General features: G+C 37.4%; 1 protein-coding gene across 2 annotated transcripts; it reads left to right on the forward strand.

Annotated features, from left to right (window-relative positions):
- The first annotated feature begins 894 nt into the window (after positions 1-894).
- Positions 895-19,661, forward strand: LOC108433560 (protein lin-28 homolog A). Of its 2 annotated transcripts, XM_037537293.1 has the most exons (5): positions 895-1,093; positions 3,859-3,910; positions 7,390-7,577; positions 14,344-14,531; positions 18,805-19,661. In XM_037537293.1, the coding sequence occupies exons 2-5, from the start codon at positions 3,877-3,879 to the stop codon at positions 19,124-19,126; spliced, it is 732 nt and encodes a 243-aa protein (XP_037393190.1). In that variant the 5' UTR covers positions 895-1,093; positions 3,859-3,876; the 3' UTR covers positions 19,127-19,661. The 2 variants fall into 2 exon arrangements, with proteins under 2 accessions (XP_037393190.1, XP_037393191.1); XM_037537294.1 differs by lacking the exons at positions 895-1,093; positions 3,859-3,910 and adding an exon at positions 6,798-6,944.
- The last annotated feature ends 270 nt before the right edge of the window (positions 19,662-19,931 follow it).

Raw genomic sequence — 19,931 nt, forward strand, 5'->3', positions numbered from 1 at the left:
AGTTTGATTTTACCGGCGAAACCATGCGGACAATTGCAACTACTGATTTACTTGGAAAATACTTTCATGACAATCGTTATGAAAAGTATTTTACACCTACACAAATCTCCAACATTTTAGTACAAGTAGTTAAAATCCGAACCACCTGATTAATAACACTTGTTATTACACTCTTAAGTTGTTTTTTTTATCATTTCAACATTTCTCAAGAGGCTATTTAATATCTATAGATTCGATCACAATACAGTGATCAAGATTACTTTCTCGTGAAGATGCGGCGAGCCAGTTTGCCAGGCTTTGCTACGTTTGTGTAAACCTACGTTTGTGGTGTTAATCTTTTTTGTATGAACTTGCTCCGTATATTAGAGTCACTCACTAGTCTGTACATACATACAGAAGGAGCTCTGAAGTTAATCGCAGCAGCTCTCGAAGCCACTGTTCCTGTAAAACTCCAGGATTTTTCACAGAAGCAGTTGGTGCTTCCTAGCAAACACAGCCAAACACCCCGTGACTACACAGAGTGAAAGGATGAGATGATCAGGGGCGCAGGTCCAGCAGAAGGAGACAAAATCACTGCTCTGTCTACTCAGCCATACTAGTCATCACTGCACTGTTATTAAGGTAACTATCTGACGCAGTGTTGTTGTGGACTTGTTTTCTTTCTCCTTCCATGGCCATTCACTATTGTATGGACTGGATTGTGCTAAGTATTGTGCTCTCTTGAGTTGGCTGTTCTCGGTACACATCGAAGGGCCCATATTTTGGTAAAGGCTGTTGGTACTAATTTACCGCTGAGAGAGAGAGAGAGAGAGAGAGAGAGCGAGCGAGCGAGAGAGCGAGCGAGTGAGTCTCCAGTTCACTCCTGCCTTCCTCGCTCTCATCGCGCTGGCCAAGTGATCTGAGCTTACTCTGCTACTAGCAGAGGGCTGAGCAAAGAGGACTATGAGTGATCGCAGCCCACAGACTAAAGCACAGGCGAGCATCGGCCAGGAAAGCCCACTACACCGCGCTGAGCTCGCCTCCTCCTCCGTCAATACATCCTGAACGTCCACTGCTTAGAAACCGATTTATTTACCACGACGATGGAGAACTGGTAAGCAGCGTTTACGCCTCCCCTATTTAAAACCAAACTGCCGACTCGTTTACACACTTCAGCACGCGGCAAGGACGCTAAACCCATTTTTAAAATCCCGAGCTTAGAGTATTAACAGTCCAAACTTTAATTCACAAAATTACGCAGTTTATGAAATGATTTCAGTGAAGCGGTGTAGGCGACTCTGCCTTCCGGGTTGCTACGTAACTGAGCGCGCGTGCGCTCATTGGCTCACATCCAGCCGTTTATTTATTTAATATTTCTTCAGAAAATAAGACACACTTTCACTCATTTACTAATTTATATACGCAACATGCCCAAAAGTATTGGGACACACCTCTGAATCGTTAAATCCACGTGCTTTAGTCAGTCCCATTGCCACAGGTATATCAAATTAAGCACCTAGCCATGCAGTCTGGCTTTACAAACATTAGGGAAAGAGTGGGTTATTCTAAAGAGCTCACTGACTTGTCTTCCCTCCTAGGGGTTATAACTCAACTGTGAGTGGTATTATCAGTGTCTGACCTCACAAATGCTTTTATAGATGAACTGGCAAAAAGTCCCCCAAAAACAAATCCCAGAAGAGTGGAAACTGTTATAGCTGCAAAGTGGGGACCAACTCCATATTAATACTTATGATCAGTTTTGTTAATATGAACTTATTCATATTAATACCTTAAGTTGGACTCAGAAAAAAACATAATTCTGACAGTTCATAAACCTGAGGAGAATGAGCTCTTTCCAGTCCCCAGTATTTCAGTATCTTATAGTCACAGTGGAAGTTACCAAGGATGGACACCAGGGGGCGAAATTCACGATTAATGCATTAACAAGACAATACATGAAATACTTCTAAGTGTACTTAAGTGCAGGTCTGCAAAGAATCTGCATCTTTGTCCAAAGCAGTTCTTGAATGATAACATCACTGCAAAACTGAAATAAAGAATTTGGAAAACTCAGTCCTGTTTTTTTCACATACAGCCACACACAGCCTTAGTAAAACAGGTAAGCTAAACCTGAGATCTTAAGAAATGTGTATGTAGTGTGGGAAGGGATGTTTAGCAAATTGGGAATCTTGGTTGCCTAAGTAGGCCTATTTCTGTAGAAGCTTTCTTCTATGTGGTAGCTTTCATGTTTTATTTACTAGTACTGGTTGGTGTTGCTGGGACTTAATCTTTCTCAAATTTTCTTTGGAGACTGTTGCTTTGAACCACATGATTTCACAGAGGCCAAACTTTGAAGTCTAAGCTTTTTATTATTATTATTATTATTATTATTGCACTGAATACATATCACACATACTGTGTACAGCTTATTATTATCGTTTACCTAGTGTGTGTCTTCTTGACTTTAGAGGTATACCATACAGCCTACCGTGATTTTTCTGTTTATTCTAGTATCACACCTAAATATGGCACTTTTTTTCTGCAAATTTCAGTGCACAATTTCTATTTATTTGCTAAATGTAACATATTGGCACAACCATGTGTAAAATATATTAATCTTTGCACTTGCCACATTTTATGTTTGATTTTTTCCCCCAATAGTTTATATTCAATAAATAAACAGTATTTGTGCATTAAAATGTGCAATATTGTTTTATCTACAGGATGCGTTAACTTGATGTCTTTTAGAGAAATCAACAAAGCATCTCAGTTGACTGAGGCACCCAAGCTTTTGTATACTACTGCAAACTTATATCAGTCTAGTGCTGTCCTGAGATAATTTGGTATCATGACATTTTCCAAATATATTAGAGTATTATATTATTTAATACTGTGATATATTTATTATATTTACCTTTGCATTAACAAATCCATGTGTGCTTACGAAAAAGTGCCACATAGATCTCTTTGAGTGATGCCATAAAAGAACCTCTTTTGGGTTCCCCATGTTTGAAAATTTGAGATTTGTGAATGTGAAGAATCTTTTGAAGATTTTAAATAATGTCCACAAAATGTCTATCAATTTAAAGTTTTTACTTGAACCTTTGTTTTGTCCACACATTTACACAAATGCATCTCTAAAGAACCGCCCCTAGAAAGATTTTGGGACATTTAGAATAGTGATAGTTCATGCTAAAAGACCATCTTACACACTTGACATAGCCTGTTTTGATAAGCCTGTTTTGTTTTGTTTTATTTCTTAAAAGTACACAAGAAGGAACCTTACAGTATTTTAAATGTTAACCACACAGAAATCATTTCAGTCATGGCAAGACAAGTTTATTTATAAAGCACATTTATTACACAATATATATATATATATATATATATATATATATATATATATATATATATATATATATATATATATATAAAGACAGAGTCTAAAAAGAGACAATTTATTTTGTTGTTATTTAGTTGGTTTTTATCTGAAAGACCTATCAGATTACATATTTTGAATTGAATTCAACTACATTTTTGTTAGCCCATACTGCTAAAATTAAAAATCAATATTGTGCGATACTAATACCAGTATACTGGTATAGACAATGGTATCACCCAGTACCATCAGCCTTTAGTTAGTGGTACCTAAAGCTCCTTTAAAAGGAACTCATCTTATCTTAGTTAAGTTTACTGATTATAAGGAAGCTGCTTGCTGGTAGAAATCTGGAAAACAGATCAATAGTGGGGTGCAAGAAATGTGAAATATTGTTAACCCACCAGATATTGTGTTTAACACATTATGATACATTCCAGACATGGAAAGCTGTCATTATGAATGTAGTAGTTTTATTTCTTCTTATCTTTTCTCCTATCCAGCAGGTTTTGGAGAAGACTATGAGCTCTCTAGGATCTGCCTCTGCAGCTTCAGGTGGGTGCTGTTTAGGCCTGTTCCACATCCTAACTGTGCAGAGATGCTTGAAGAAAGCTTAAATCTGCTGCTAAAATCTACTGTATTATCCTGAATGGGTCAGCTTTGTTTAGCCCATTCACAACCAGCAACTAAAATTTAGTATGATCAAAAAAGGTACAGAAATTGTTCTGAACGACTAAAGTGATATTGCTGTCTAAACTTACATATCTAGCTTTTTATGATTAAATTTAGTATTTTTTGGATTTCTTGTATTTTCATGCTTTTATTTAGAGCCAATTTTGGATTTTGTTTTGATAAAATCAGTAATTCAAAGTGAGCAACAGACTGAATTTAATATGATTAAGTAAATGATAAAATCTCTCTTCTTGGCAATATAGTTAGAGGGATTTCTTTAGATTGGTGGAAAGCTCAGAGAACATATGGACCAAAGGAAATTTTAATTCTCAGATTTGGACATTAATGAGTTAAATGATGTGTGTCAAATCATCTCTCATTTTAGCTGCTGCTTAGAGACTAAAACAATGCCAGTGCTGTGTCTGTCGTCGTTGCCTGCTGTGGTTGGTCTAATTAGGCTGCAGTATTTCAGGTTCTGTGGATTCTCACATGCTGAACCCCCACCCCATTTATACATTTGTCCTTGGAACCTACAGACGCCTGGAGCACCTTAACGTAGTTGCCTGTCAGCACGGTATTTTTAATACAATACTGTGAATTAATCAATGATTTTTCCCATGTTGTTAAATATCAATGCAATGATTTCATATTTCATTGAAAATGTATTTGAACTGCGAATACTGAAACTGCATCGGGGGGTTATTAGCCTTATCTGTGCTTCATGTGCGCATATGCAAAACCCCCCACAGCACTATTTCACCTTTAAAAAGCCCAGAGCTTGGGGAAAAGGGGCTGAGCTGCTGGAACCTCAGTGGAAAGGTGAATACACACGAGTGAAGTGGTTTGAGGCAAATCACTGTTTTGCTTACCTTTTTTCCAGTTTTTTAAAAAATATAATGAGAGAGAGAGAGAGAGAGAGAGAGAGAGAGAGAGAGAGAGAGAGAGAGAGAGAGAGAGAGAGAGATGGTGCTCCTCTGAGACTCTCCTACACTTTAACAACCCCCACATGCAGCTGACAGTGCGTGACACGTTTCCTTCACACACGGATAGGACGCGGCTAACAAAGCAACTCTGCCCTGAAGGGAGCAAATAACAAACGGTTTCTGACGGAAAACTAGACTCCACTACTTCTTTCCTTTATTAAGGGGTTTTATTCTCCGAACGGGCGTATTAGCGCTCACTTAATCTGAACGTGCACTGTGAAAGTAAACAGTTGAGTCCCCCCCTGTGAAACCCCCTCACCTCCGCCTGCTGCATTTGCTCTGTTCGTTCATTTATGAGGATCGTGTGATGAGGTTAATTAGACTCAACTGTTCAGGTCATTTACAGGAAATACGGGAGAGTCGTGGCAAACTGTCCCTTACGCCAATCAATCTGTACACGTGTTCGGTGTTATAAAACAGTTTCACTGAGATCTGATGGAAGACGTGGACAGACAATTCACTGTAGCGCGGCTTTAATTTCAAACCGCTGTACGAAAACCTTTAGGCTGGAAGCTAAAGCAGCACCTACATTAAAAACATGATTAACCGTCACTAGGAAACGCTACAGCTGGTACAGCGTGCAGAAACATAATGCGGAATGAATCGAAAACGGCGTAAACAGCAGGTCTCAGTCTAATTCTAGAGTGGAAATTATTTTTAAAAACACGTCCAAGCCGTTTTCTCAAACACACAACCGATCTTCATTTTCACTCGTCTTTCAAAGAAGACAAGTCTGTCTGCGTTGTGCCTTTTCTGTCTGTCGTGATCGGCACTTAGTATCTCTGGTTAAGCTCAGTGCTCAGCTCCAGTCCATCTGAGGGGCTTATGAGGGGGAATAAAGTCAGCAGGTCTGCAGCACTGACAGGATACATAAACTACATCACAAACTTTTCTTTTTCACACGCTCTTCTCTGAACAAGCGTGGTTTCCAAAGAAAGGCTGGATGTTTTTTTTCACGTTTTGCATTTGTTAAACTGACCCGTAGAACATGTGGGACTGCAAAAGGTGAAGAAATGCAAGTACATAAAAGTTCTGCAACATTTGTTAAAGGTCTGCTTTTACACGCTTTTCAAAACGCGCCCTCACGTCTTGAGCTGATAGTTTTAATACTGCTCTAGGAGCATTATAGCAGTTACTTAAATGATTTAAAAAATAGCCTCAGTCATAGGTAACAAGTCCTTTATGGTGCCCTCAGTGAGCTGCGGCATGTTTTTAAGTATAGCTGCGTACTGTAACATCGCTAAACATGTGTGATAAGACCAGACATTAGACTGAAGTTTTTAAACCAGTAGCCCAAATCCCAAATTCATGGTTTAGGCTACTAATAACTACTTATTACCGGATACTGCCAGTATTGTTGACTACTTACACTGACTCGCTGTCAGTTTGTCTTGTTCTTATATGAGTTTTCCGTTGCATCTCTCATAAAAGGCAGTCATCAATTCACAAACTAGACATATCATTCAAAGTGTCTCTCTCTCTCTTTCTGTCGCGCCTGATCCTCTAGCCTTTAGGAGAAGTTAACGTGTTCAGTGAATCCTCCCGGTGAATGTTTCTCAACGACGATTGGCTGCTCCGAGGCCAAGGCAGCCCAAACCCCTCCTCCAAAACCCTCACTCGGAGAGAAATGAGATGCGAGTCGTTGGCATAGGCACATGGGAAAGTGAACTGTGGGCGGAGAGAGAGAGGGAGAGAGGGAGAGAGAGAGAGAGAGAGAGAGAGAGAGGGAGAGGGGAGTGAAAGGGGGGAGTGTACTAGAGTTAAAAAAAAAAAAAAGACCGTCTGTTGTACTGCGCACGCTAGATCATGCCCGCTACATTATGGTTTGTTTAAAGCATTGTATTAAATTTCTGAAGAGGATCAAACGCTTTCTGAGGAGGATTTACACTCTGAGAACTTTGGAAGAAGGGAGTCCAGGGAAAACATGGCCGAAGGTATCCTATATGGTTGTAGCGACCGTCCCCGCCGCTGCTCTCGCTGGTGCTGTAGCTAAGTCCACTGGTGTGGCGCCTTGTGTTTGAAATGCACGGCTTTACCTCTTGTTTACTCCCTGAGGAGATAACCAGACAGGCTGCGCTCGCCTGCCCGATACCCCGGGCTGCTGTTTTAAGACGCAAGGCAACACCTGTTTTGTTTCACTGGACTACGCTGAGCTCGTAGTTTGATACCTAATGTTGGTTACGGCTACACATTCATTTTAGGCTTACTGATAAGTAGCCTAGCATATGACAAAATACTCTGTATTTGAAGTTTATAACCAAATACGCCTAGCAGAACTGAGCACCCGAGCGTGGAAACCCCATTGCTCTTGAGCCGGATAGAGGGGGGGTTATTAATAATGTAGCCCGCGCTAACTGTGTCTCTTCTTTCTAACCTCAGGAGGTGTGGGCAATGGTCGAGGGAGCCTTCGGACGTCTGTCGAGTCTGAGGAGGGAACTGACCCCTTGCCCATGTACGGCGCAGGCCACTGTAAGTGGTTTAATGTACGAATGGGCTTTGGATTCATATCGATGACTAGTCGCGGAGGAAATCCTATTGATCCTCCAATGGATGTGTTTGTTCACCAAGTAAGTTTACCTCAAGTTTACCGCCGAAAACCGAAAGAGCTTAAGGGAGCAGATAACGCTGCTCTTCTACGTCTAGGCCTGTTCTTGTTTAACTCGTCACAGAGCTAGGTCTAAGCTCACTGAGCACCTCGGTAGACCTCTCTCACGCACATCTCGCCTCTGTCTGGTCACATTTATTTTTCCCTTCTCTTACTTTTCCCATGTTCATACTTTTAAGTTACAGTGACGTATTGTGTTGCCGTGTTGAGGTTCTGTTACACCATCTTTGCTTGTTCGTTCGACACTAAAATCATAGGCCACATCTTTCGTTTTTGCCAGAAAAAGGTGGCGACGAACTTTGTTGTTGACATGAACGTTGTTTTTCTCTTCAGCCTGCAGTGGACGTCGTCATTTGTAAGAAACACGGGTCTTTTTAGAGGCAGGTTTAACCACCAACCACCATGACAGTTGGAACAAGAAAGAAAGCATTCACTCATTCAGCTGTAGGCTAAAGCCTTGGGTGGAAAAGGCCATCAACAACACGAGCCTGCGCTTACTCACCAAGTTTTCTGACGATTCTTTAGTGATGTTGTAGCACTGGTTGATTGACTGTTCAGGTTTTACTAGGTTTACTAGGCCGCTGACAGGCCCAGATGTTACACTAGTGTAACAAATGTGTAAGGCCTAGTTAGCTGCACTTATTGTGTTTCACGTCTAAATGTTGGCTTAACAGCAGCAAATTCCTCACCCTGTCCCCTTTAGTACTGCTGTGTTGTCCTTCGCATCAGTGGGTAGATGCAGCATTAAGCTAAGATTTATTTGCACATGTCTTGCTTTACATTTCGAATTATTGCTACAGTGTCAGAACAAAGGGCACTGTACAGGTACATTTTATCTGCCAAGCTGCAGACAATGTAAGTATCCACAAAAGCATTGCATGGTCATTAAGGTTCAGCTATGTTAAATGAGTTTTATAGGTACACCACATTTCTGTTCACATAGAAACGGTGCACCTTTTCATAGCTTAACTTTTAAAAAACATAGTCAAGACAGAAAGTAATAAATTAGAAACACCTAAAACCAAGAATTGCAACAGAATATGGTACAGATGTGTTCCCTAAAAAGTTACAGAAAACATGCCTTTGAGGGTTCCACCCAGGCACAGCATCTGTACCCAAAAGCACAGTATCATACCTTCTCCATCTTTCTATATGTGATGTTTGTATTGTAAGCTTTCTAGCATGGATATTGATATGATGTCTTCAGAGACCACAGTGTCTACAGATTTTTGTATCCCAACATGCAATGCATCATCTGATTAGGTTCTCTTCTTTAAGCAAGGCTTGTGCCTGGAATCAACTGGAATCAAGGTTGAAACAAAGACCTTTACACACTGTGAATCTGACCATGTACCTTAACATTTAGGTCACAAATCTCCTCATGGAAAGTGAGCCCCTTTTTAAATAGAGCTCTGGTGTTTGGTTGCATGTTGTGTGTATTGATTTAAGCAGTAATTCGCCCTTACAGTCATCTCACCCTTCCCAAAATGTAACCTGTATGGCACAGTGGGAAGATGTTTTCATAAAAAAGTGATATATTAAATAATAGGAGAGATTAAGAAGAATGTATGTTGTGTAATGGCTGTGTGGACAGTTACATTGTGAGTTTTCTCCCTGCAGTGCTTCTATTTAATATGTTAATTGAAAAATTAGAATATGTAATGTTCTGTTCTAGTTTCATGACTGGTATTATCACCAGCTCGTAATATTCAGCCTACAAACATGAAATGTGTTTCTGATCGTTGCAAGTGCGAGTCTACCAACAGAATGTCTTTTTGAATATGCAAAGCTTGATAATTGAAACGTTTTTTCCGAAGATGGGCTCAGTTGTTTGTCTCACTGATTGTGGTTTGATGCTGCTGATTATAATAAATGTCATAATAATTTAATTATTTTCCCCCCTCAAAACATGCTGTACTTGGAATGTGACACGTCTTCTGCCTGTCATAAGAATATTGCTTATCAGGATGATTTTTTGGGAGAGGTAGCTTGTTTAATAAGAGATGGTAACGGTTTTAAATGGGGCCTCTGGAAAGTGTCTGGTTATTGTGCTCAGCCCTGGTATATGAGTGTGGGGGAAGGGTTTCTTTTGATCCATTCTCTGTGAGGTGAAACTACGGCAAAAAAGCAAGCGTGAAACATTGGTTATGAATTTTAGCTGTGCAAGATTTCTTTCTTTTTAAATTGTACCTGCAAATGCAGTAGGATATTGACTTGGATGATTGCACTCATTTCCTGCATGTTTGTGTTGTCCTTTCAGAAGGTTAGATTTTGTTAGTGCGCTGGGAGGACTATGTGGGCCCCTGGTAAGATTAACTAGCAGCCCATTTCACAGTTCGGCATGCAGGCCCCACCCTTCTCAGCTAATACCAGGCTTTGTTTCTCTTGCTCATGGGCTTTTTTCTTTCTTTTCCTTCAAAAAAGAAGAAAGGATGAAAAAAGCCACCTTCTGTTCACGTGACTTCCTCTTGTGAGTCATCCATAGATGCTTGATCTCTATTGGGAGGAGCAGAAATGCCTCTGAGTGAGTGGCCTCTCATGCTTGCCAGAAACAGTTTGTAATCTCTTGTTGTCATTATTTGGCTCGGTCCTGAAAACACTGCCATTTACAATCAGTTTCCAAACACGACCATCAAGATCTGCTCTTGCATTTGTTCACTGTATTTTTTTCATCTAATTTGAAATTCTAATTTTTCTGTTCACCTTTATGCCTATAAGCTTCATTATTCTCAAGAGACAAACAGAGATAGTTTTTAGTCTGTTGAGGAACATATAAAGTATTCGTTTTTATTATAGACCACTTTCAAGAACTTTTAGATGGTGATTTTGTTGGGAGTGAGCTTTACACATGCAATAAATATCAGTGCTATGTTATGATTAATACCATGTTTGTTAGAGAAATAAAAAAAAATTGTTGCAATATAGATCAGTTGTTACTCTTTTCAATAACATATCCAATATTATATCCAAAATAAAAAATTGATATAGAGCATTTTGTAATGAAAATCGTCTTCTAGTACTGTGCAAAAGTCTTAGGAAGCCATGAAAAAATTGTAAAATGATTTATCTCAGCAGAAAATGTATTTTCACCTGTAAAAAAACCAATATATACCACTAGAATACATGCAAATAAACAAGAACAAACAAACTGGAGTGAAAAGTTATCAATACATTGACTAAAAGAATAAGGTCGGAAGAATGCAGGGTTGGTTTCTGATTTTTGGAGCACTCCAGTCATCGCACCCGTTTGTTAAATTCCATCAACAGATTTAATTTAATGAAGACTTGATTAGGTAAACTTTGCAGAGGATGGTAACTGTAAAGACTGGGCTTCCATGAGGAGAGCTTTAAAAATGGAAACGATTAACACAGTGACAGACATAAAATCACAAATTATTTATTTGTTTGTAACTTTATTTTAGTATATTAGTGGGATTGTTTTTTTTAACAAATAAACACCTACTGCCCAGAGAAATAGCTTAAATAGAAGTATAATTTCATGTGGTCTTAGAAGTTTGCAAAGTACTGCATGTATATATACATAAGTGATGTCATTACAAAACCATCTATGTCCAAACTGCTAACTTTACAGCAGAAGGACAAAAATGCCCTTAATTTTTAATGCCTTGAAGTTTTAACTGTTGTACCATTTCTGTTGGTCCATTTGTCATGAAATTCACATGCAAAGTTAATGATGACTGGTGTTTCTAAATGATATTATTAGTACCGTTTATAAATTAATAATAATAATAATAATAGGTTTAAAAAGTTGTGGTGTGACAGTGACAGTATTTCCAAGTTGAAAATGAATGCTCTGAATGCAATGACTGCTTATTAAGATGTTGTTATTATTATTATTATTATTATTATTATTAGAGAAGTACATTTTATTTACACTGTATAATAATTGAGTGTTATTGATTAAAATATTTGGTTCTTAAATCTGTTAAAGGTTTTTCATGCTCATCTTCTGTTGGTGTATCATTGTATTCATATGTCAGGGATGGCTGCTCCCTCTTTCAAGCCTCCCTCCTTTCTTACACATCCTCTCTTCTCTCATACTTCAATCCAAAACAGCCAAGATGGCTGCCAGTCAAGCTGCTGAAAGCTTATGTGTAAGGACAGTTATAAAGAGACAGAGCAGGACTAGAATGTTTGTCTGAAGCTAAACTAGTGTTTTGCATTAATGTGGAAGTTGGTCCTTAGCACAAGTTCTCTTCTCTCTCATTAGGCTACAGATGTGTTACCTAGACTGTTAGCATTGTCAGTGGATAAGGGGGAATGGACTGCAGGTCTCTGATCCGTGTGGGTTGTCGATTCACTGTAAAATTCTGTTAATGTATAGTAAAAAGCAGTTTTTCTTCCACTGATACAGAATGCAGCTCTGAATGCAATGACTGCTTATTAAGATGTTGTTATTGTTGTTGTTGTTATTATTATTATTATTATTAGAGAAGTACATTTTATTTACACTGTATAATAATTGAGTGTTATTGATTAAAATATTTGGTTCTTTGCCTTTACAAAGTGATATTTGAGAATTTAATTTTATTTAAATATATTTCATATAAGCATTTAAGTATTGCTTATATTTTTGTTTTCATAATTGTTTTTTATTCAAATAATTTTTTACTGGAGTTACTGGTGTAACATTTAAAAACAACTGTCAAACTCACCACAAAAATTAGTAAAAAAGTTTTTAATGTGTGTATGGGGGACAAAAGCATTTTATACAGAATATTTGCAGCAGAGTTAGCCTTTTCTAATTTTAATAAAGATGTTTCACATGTTTTTGGTGAATTGTTAATGTGAAAAAAAGCTTGGTTAGTTATTTTAGAATAGAACTGTAAGAGTGTGTTCTTTGAAAAAGTATTATTCTTAAAAATACATTGCATGGTTAGTTTTTAGAAATATATCATTTAAAATATAAATGCAATTAATTTACATGTAATGTGGAAGATAATTGTGTTCATTACATGTTTATTATTATGTATTCAATAAATATGTGATAAAATATTTGTAAACTTTCAGATTTTTTCAGACCATGGTTTGAAATAGTTGTGTTATTGTAGTCTGAAATATGTAATGTTGTTATATTCCACAGCATGTAAAAAGATTGACAGAGCATTGTTCACTTGGATTTAAGATTCTACACTGTAAAAAGTGTCTCATTAGATCTGCTTAAAAAATTACTTCATGTGGTAACAAGTAAAGAAAAAAACTTTAAATCTGTTCATTTAAAATAGATTTATTACTTGATTTGGTTTTTACAGATTTTGTTTTACTCTGAGCAGTAAATAATATTAATTGTTTATGCATATGCTTTTTATGATTTAAATCAAGACCAAAATCCAAATAATAATGTTGACAGATCAATGAAGCACTGTAGCATGCAGGGTTATACTCAAGTTCATCATCTCATGAATTGCTTAAATCTTATGAATGCTTTCTGGATGATGGTTGTTATAGCAGCGTTTTTTTTTTGTTTTTTTTTTGTAGAAGTAGTTTGTAGAACAATGGTTATATATTTGTTATATATAGCCCACATCCTCCAGTTTTCTTTTGTTTTTGTTTTGTTTTTGTTTGTTTATTTTTTTAAAATAATTGTCATTTATGACATTTGGGAATTCAGGTGCCAAAAACAGTTGTAGCAGTTTTTTATTTGACAATTTTCTAACCTTTCTTTATCAACTAAACAGGTCTTTTTGGTCTTTGTGCTTTCCCGACAGATTTTTGTAAGTGAGCTCTGATCTGATTTAATGCCCTGTACTCATTCAAAATGCAGTTCATCCTGAAACACTCCTTATAACGTGTGAGTGGGCAGAGCTAAACTGCTGTAGACTGAATAGGTGAATAGATGTAAAGCCATTGATTTTCATGACATTGCAAAAATTATTCAGATGAATTGTTTTTCTGCTCAGTTTTTAAAACATTAGACTGAAAAAAACAATGAATGAAATAAAAATGGTTTTCCACAATACATTTTTGGAAAATGGTTTTCCACAATAAATTTGACTTCTTTTAAGTCTTTTAAAGTACAAATATGCCTTTTTGAGAATTTTGAGAATTCAGGTGGCATGACTATTCCATATCACACAAGACTTGTTGATTTGTAGCTGCACCAGCCATAAAATCTGAACCATCATGTGGTTAAGCGGGTGGAGATGGTATGATTGTAGTTAAGTACTTAAGTGCTTAAGGCTTTGTGCTATGCCGCTGTATCTAAATGTGTCTTTATAACTACTTAATGTAACTAAGCATATCCTCATTTATCACTGAATTCTCTTTACTTATTTGTTTATGCATACATTTGTTGTTTAACTATCAAGTGTTGTAGGGATTTAAACAAATTTAGGGATTTAAACAAAAAAAAAAAAAAACGACATACATGGTTTTGATGTGCAATAAAGGAGATTTATTGAATTCTTTATTTATTTACAAGGTTGTCTTTTTCATAATTATCACAGTGTTGTTTGTAATAGAACAATGGAAACTATTCCCAGTATGTCTGGTATGATGAATATATTTTATCTATCTGTATCTGTAACCATCATATTGTTGCAAAAATATATTATTGTTTGTTTCATATATATATATATATATATATATATATATATATATATATATATATATATATATATATATATATAATTTTATTTTTTGATCAGACAGTGTGAAATTGCCTGGTTGTCATGCGGTTTGTGATGCTCCTTTCTGCTCTCTCTCAGAGTAAGCTGCACATGGAGGGTTTTCGAAGTCTGAAGGAAGGCGAGGCTGTAGAGTTCACCTTCAAGAAGTCCTCTAAGGGCCTGGAGTGTGTGCGAGTAACAGGGCCTGGAGGAGTCCACTGTGTGGGCAGCGAGAAGAGACCCAAAGGGAAAAGCATGCAGCAGAAACGAAAGCCAAAGGGAGACCGGTGAGTAGGCAACAGAGCCTCAGAGCTCTTTTCTGCAGGTGCAGTAGTCAGGATTTTCTTACCAAGGCCATGGTGATCTGGTTGCTTCTGTAGGCTGGGACTGGTTGGTGTTGTGTGATTGAAAAATAAAGAAGTGGACCAGTCATTGGTTTTAAAGCTGCGATGTGTTGTTGAGCTTTCAAATGTTTCATTTGTTGAAGGAATACATGGCCAGTAGTAGGTATACTGTATGTTTCTTGTTATTTTGAGTAGTGATGGGTGGTCCCTTAGAGTCCTTTTGAGAGAGGCTGCCCTGCCTCTCAGGCTGTTGCTCTGTGGGTCTATGCCTGTTGCCATGGTTTTATCGCAATAGTGTGTGAGAGGTTTTTTTCCTGCTAAATTGCTGCTATTTTTGCTGGGGTTTGGGTGAAGGCACAAGTTGTGATAGCATCATGAATTTTGGTTTGGTTTTGTACAGTGCAGCAAAGCTCAAATTTACTCACGATCTTACCTAGCTAGAATTACATTTTGCTAAATGCTAACAGCCACGTTTTATCAATGGACGTCAGTGCTAGCATTTGAAGACATGATGCATAGATATTGTTGGTTTTCAATCTAATCTTATACCAACTGTAGCTTTTTGCAGTATTTCTGACTCTGCTGTAGCCCATGGAACAAGTTGTTATATACGTAGCAAAGAATTCAAGTCATGTAAGTCCTTGTTTTTTTGACCTTAATATCCTATTAATATGGCATTTTTTTGTTTATGAGCTGGAACCTTTAAAGCTAAAGAAATTGGCTTGAAACCTAAACGGGTCATTAAAGTGCATTGTAGTGCCACCTCTAACCAGGGTAGACTAGCCTATATAATAGAGATGCACTAACCATGAATTTTTACGGCCGATTCAGATTTCTTTGCAGCCTAATTGGCTGATGGTTGAGGTTTTGGACTGTTTTTATTAGCCTCTTTTAATCTGAAGCCCACAATGTGTACGGTAGATGAACGTATGAAATACGCTACCACATTCCCAGTACTTTCTGTTGGTGAAACTTGCACCATAAACAACATTATTTGCTGTTTAATGGGCATTTACATTTTTATTTTATTTATTTATTTATTTTTAATCAGTTGCCTATTTAAGGCTCACTTACACCATAAAATTGCAACACAGTTTTATAGTATAGGCTCGTTTATACATCAAACTCTTTAATTTAAAATTAAATAAAGGGGAAATCTGGTTAAGGGAATGTTGGCTTTCCACAATAAGATCCACTTTACTCTTTTAGAGCACAGATATACTTTTCAGAGTCACACATACTGCAGCAGATATTAGACATGGCACACCAAACATTTTGAGAAACTTTTCCTATTGTTTGTTGCATCAGATGGCAGGACTACTCCATATCACCCAAGAATTCTGAGATTTCTGTAAGCTTTTGCACCATGATATGATATGTTTTCAGCACAGGAGAAAAAGAAATGACAACATTCATTGTGCTTTTTTTATTTTGGATAAAAGTTTGATTGCCTATATAAGGCTGCAACATCAGGTACATTTCTAGTACTTTATTATAACCAAATATGCAATATAAACAAAAATGCTTGTTCATTAAAGGGAAAGACATTATTGCTATTTTATAAATTTGGTTGCATATTTAAATAACATGAATCAAGTAAAGTGCTACATTGCAAGTGAGAGGCAACTGATTGCTTAGCACAACGAGTCAAAGATACTGATACTGACATTTTGGTATAGATGCAACAGTAGCATTAAAATACAGCACAAGTACACTAAACTTTCTCATTTACTTAAAAAAAATAAAATAAAATAAACATAAAATTGCAGCACAAATCTGCCAAAACAAAAATTGCTGATTTTGTATTTTGAACAAAAATTATGCCATTCTAATGTTGTCCGAGTCTGAAGTCATAGTGAGGTGAATGTGCTTGTGATGTGCTTGTCTTTATAGCCACAGACCACAGCATATTATGACTATGCAATGGCACACCTTCAAGACAATGGTATAATTCTAAAACTGCACTAAAACTTAATATCTTGTCAGAAATTTACAGCACTAGAGAGCAATTCTATAACTTTTTAATTTTTTTTTATTATTAAATTATTTTCATGATTACCAGAATGTGGTCTGCCTGATGTGATTAGAAATATCATTGCTGTTCCAAAAAGTCTCCAAATGGCTTTTTACTTTTAATGTAAGTGAAAGGGAAAAAAAATTAGTTTCAAGCAGTTTTGGAGCTTTTCCACTGGTCCATTTGTCATGCAATTTGCACACAATGTAGGGGGCAGCTGCTGTGTGAAAACAAAAATCAGATAATAAAAAAATAAGATATTTGTTTTTTTTCCACCTACATCTCTTATTTTCAAAACACAAGAAATCCTACTGGAGCTATGCAGGCTGGGAAGGAGTCAGGGGATGATAGATAGGCAAGGATGAATCCCAAATTCCACTGCCCTTCCCCCTTCACGTTCACAATCTAATTGAAGATGCCACCATGCAGGACCCCCCACAAGCCTCATGCTCAATCACGCAGAAGTTTGTTTCCTTTTAAACAGCTGGTGAATGCATTGAGTATGCCACCTTTCTAATAAAGTTACAAGAATTTGTTCACAATGAATGGTCACATACAGCTCAAAATATAAAGTGATCCACAATGTAGAACTGAGGAACCTGAAGCTGAAATGTGTGGCATGTTGAAAGACAGTTGGGGGAAAAATGTGGGAAGTGCATTCCCCCTGTTGCCTCTCGCAGCCATCCTTCATGCTTGTCCTTGCCTAAGAAAGTGTAGGTCATATAATTAGGTATATGGAAGACATATTATCAGACCCTGTATTGAAGCATACAATAATAGTTCAAAAACCTTTTAATTCTCTGTAACAATAAAAAAAAAAATCTAAATGTTTAAACAAGAGGTATAACATTTTATCTACATCTTTAGAAAAGCAGATGTGTTGCTTTGAGAATTGGTAGGAATTTAGATAGATGGATACATAGATGCTTTATTGATCCCGAAGGAAAATTTAGCAGCCAGTAACAGTCACACAACACAGGACATTTACAATAATATAGGTGAAACAATATAAAAAGAAGAATGTATACAAAAAAAACTATACACACATAAATACAACTAGAAATATACAAATATATGCAATAAGATCCATCCTGAAAGGCAGTATGAATGTACATAATGAATGTACAAGGAGGCATGGGTAATGGCATATAATGACAATACTGAATAAATATGTGCATGCCTCTGGCCCCACTGGGAAAAGTTGAAGAGCCTAATGGCTCCAGGGACAAAGGGTCTCCAAAATATTTATCATATTTTGATATAAACAAAGTATTATAATTGCCTAGTTGACTATAGCTTCAACAATAATTCACCAGTTTCAAGTTCATACTTGTAAAAGGCTTTTCCACAAAAGAATTGGATGCAAACGGCAACATAAGCAGGGTAAACTTGGCCTAAGTGAGACACTTTTTGGTAAATATAACAGGAGACCCTCATAAAAGCTTTTTAATGTGATTTTATGGCTTTGACATGTATCATGCTCCAGCAAAGAACCACAGCTTAGGCTTTGTCTGACTCAGTTTGCTATATATATTTATCTGTACCACTTTTCATTCTGTCCTCTGAACACCTGTTTCACCCTCTTCTTTTCTGTCCTCTCTGCCTTTTCCCTGGTCCTGGTTTATGTACCATTTTGCTAAAAAAGCTAAATATTTTAAATAAGGTCTACATGCCGAATCATATATACTAGTTAAAATCATATATACTAGTTAAAAAGTGTCTTGCGTTACCTGATAAAAAATATATTTTGTTCACTTGCCAACTAATCATCTCTCTAAAAAAAAAGAGACTACATCTCTACACACACACACACACACACACACACACACACACACACACACACACACACACACACACACACACACATATGTTGGTCAACTATGACCAATTATGCCCAAAGCAATGATGCTAGATCAGTGACAACAATTGCTAGGCAACTAGAACCCTTGTGGTTAAGGTTGCATAATAATATTGGAATCCTATTGTTATTGGCAGATAAATGCTTAAAAAACTGATCTGATAATGGCTTTCAACCACAGTTGTACCTACTTGTAGTAATTTTTCATGGTACTTACATTTTTACATTTGATTGTCTTTTTGTCCCACCTGATATGTTGCTTTTTCTGCCCTGTTTTACCATCTATTTCTAATTATTTGATTGGCTTATGTTAGATTGCTGATCTAGATTCTCTCTTCTGTCAGATGTTATAACTGTGGTGGTCTGGACCATCATGCCAAAGAGTGCTGCCTCCCTCCGCAACCCAAGAAGTGCCATTACTGCCAGAGTGCCACCCACATGGTGGCACACTGTCCGCACAAAGCGTCCTCAGCTGCTCAGGGAAGGTACAGCTTAGAGCCGCCTGCCTCCAGCTCAGGCCAAGCCCCAAGCCCTCACAGCTCAGATGCAGGCCAAAGATCCTCCTACTCGTCTCAGGACTGCTCCGCCTCCAGCAAACCCTCCAGCTCCCCTGAAGAACCCGCAACAAAAGCTGCCTCATCACAGAGAAAAAAGAGGAAAAAATGAAGTCCCTCTCTCGGTACACCTCAGGCCACCTCATCTTATCCAGGTCCCCAATGTAAGCATACTGCTGCACGCACCCTACCTCAGACTGATAAGTAAGGCCCAAAATGACATCTCTGGAACTCTTGAGCCTCACACGAAGGAGGAAACGTTTGCTGCTGTCTTTATTCATAATCAGTTGAACTCCGAACAGGATATGCTTTAAAGAAACTGATACCTCATGCACAATGTACACCTATGCATCGTTTTGCTAAATTTTGTTAGCTCTGTATTCTGAATCATGTTATCTAATTTGAATATGGTCCAAACAGTTGAAGAACTGCAGTGTTTTTTTAAACCCTTGATTTTTGTAGGCACACTGAACAATCTTGAGCCAAAGAATCCAAGAGATTTTTTTGAGGTTTTGAACAAGCTACCTGTCTTTCTCAGCAGCCTTATTTCACTCATTCTCATCTAGTTTTAGAATGGTGGAAGGAAATCAGAGATGATGTCTGATCAACTTCCATCTATTAAAATAAGATGTTAATAAGAGCAATCATGGAACTGCACTTCAGACTGCAGAGGTTTTTTGTTTACATCCTTTCCGTCAGGTTCTGAATTGTAACCATCATAGTATTGACCCACTTATATGGTTCAGATTTTAAAGAATCATACAAGGTGTGTCGTCATAATGACTCTAATGTACTGTTGTCTCTTGATACTGTCAGATTGTTTCTATGATCTCTGTGATATTTAATTATTAGTAGGATGAAGCCTTTCACAGGCCATTCTAGACTAATGTGCTCTTTTGCACTAATGTTAAGGTGTG

The sequence above is a fragment of the Pygocentrus nattereri genome, chromosome 3 (assembly GCF_015220715.1).
Source record: "Pygocentrus nattereri isolate fPygNat1 chromosome 3, fPygNat1.pri, whole genome shotgun sequence".
Lineage (NCBI taxonomy): Eukaryota > Metazoa > Chordata > Actinopteri > Characiformes > Serrasalmidae > Pygocentrus > Pygocentrus nattereri.

What these genes read in the sequence shown, in the direction of transcription:
- LOC108433560 (XM_037537293.1), top strand. Translation starts at nt 3,877, where the DNA reads ATGAGCTCTCTAGGATCTGCCTCTGCAGCTTCAG. An exon ending in ATCTGCCTCTGCAGCTTCAG is followed by an intron (nt 3,911 to 7,389) that starts GTGGGTGCTGTT and finishes TTCTAACCTCAG; the next exon opens with GAGGTGTGGGCAATGGTCGA. An exon ending in TGGATGTGTTTGTTCACCAA is followed by an intron (nt 7,578 to 14,343) that starts GTAAGTTTACCT and finishes GCTCTCTCTCAG; the next exon opens with AGTAAGCTGCACATGGAGGG.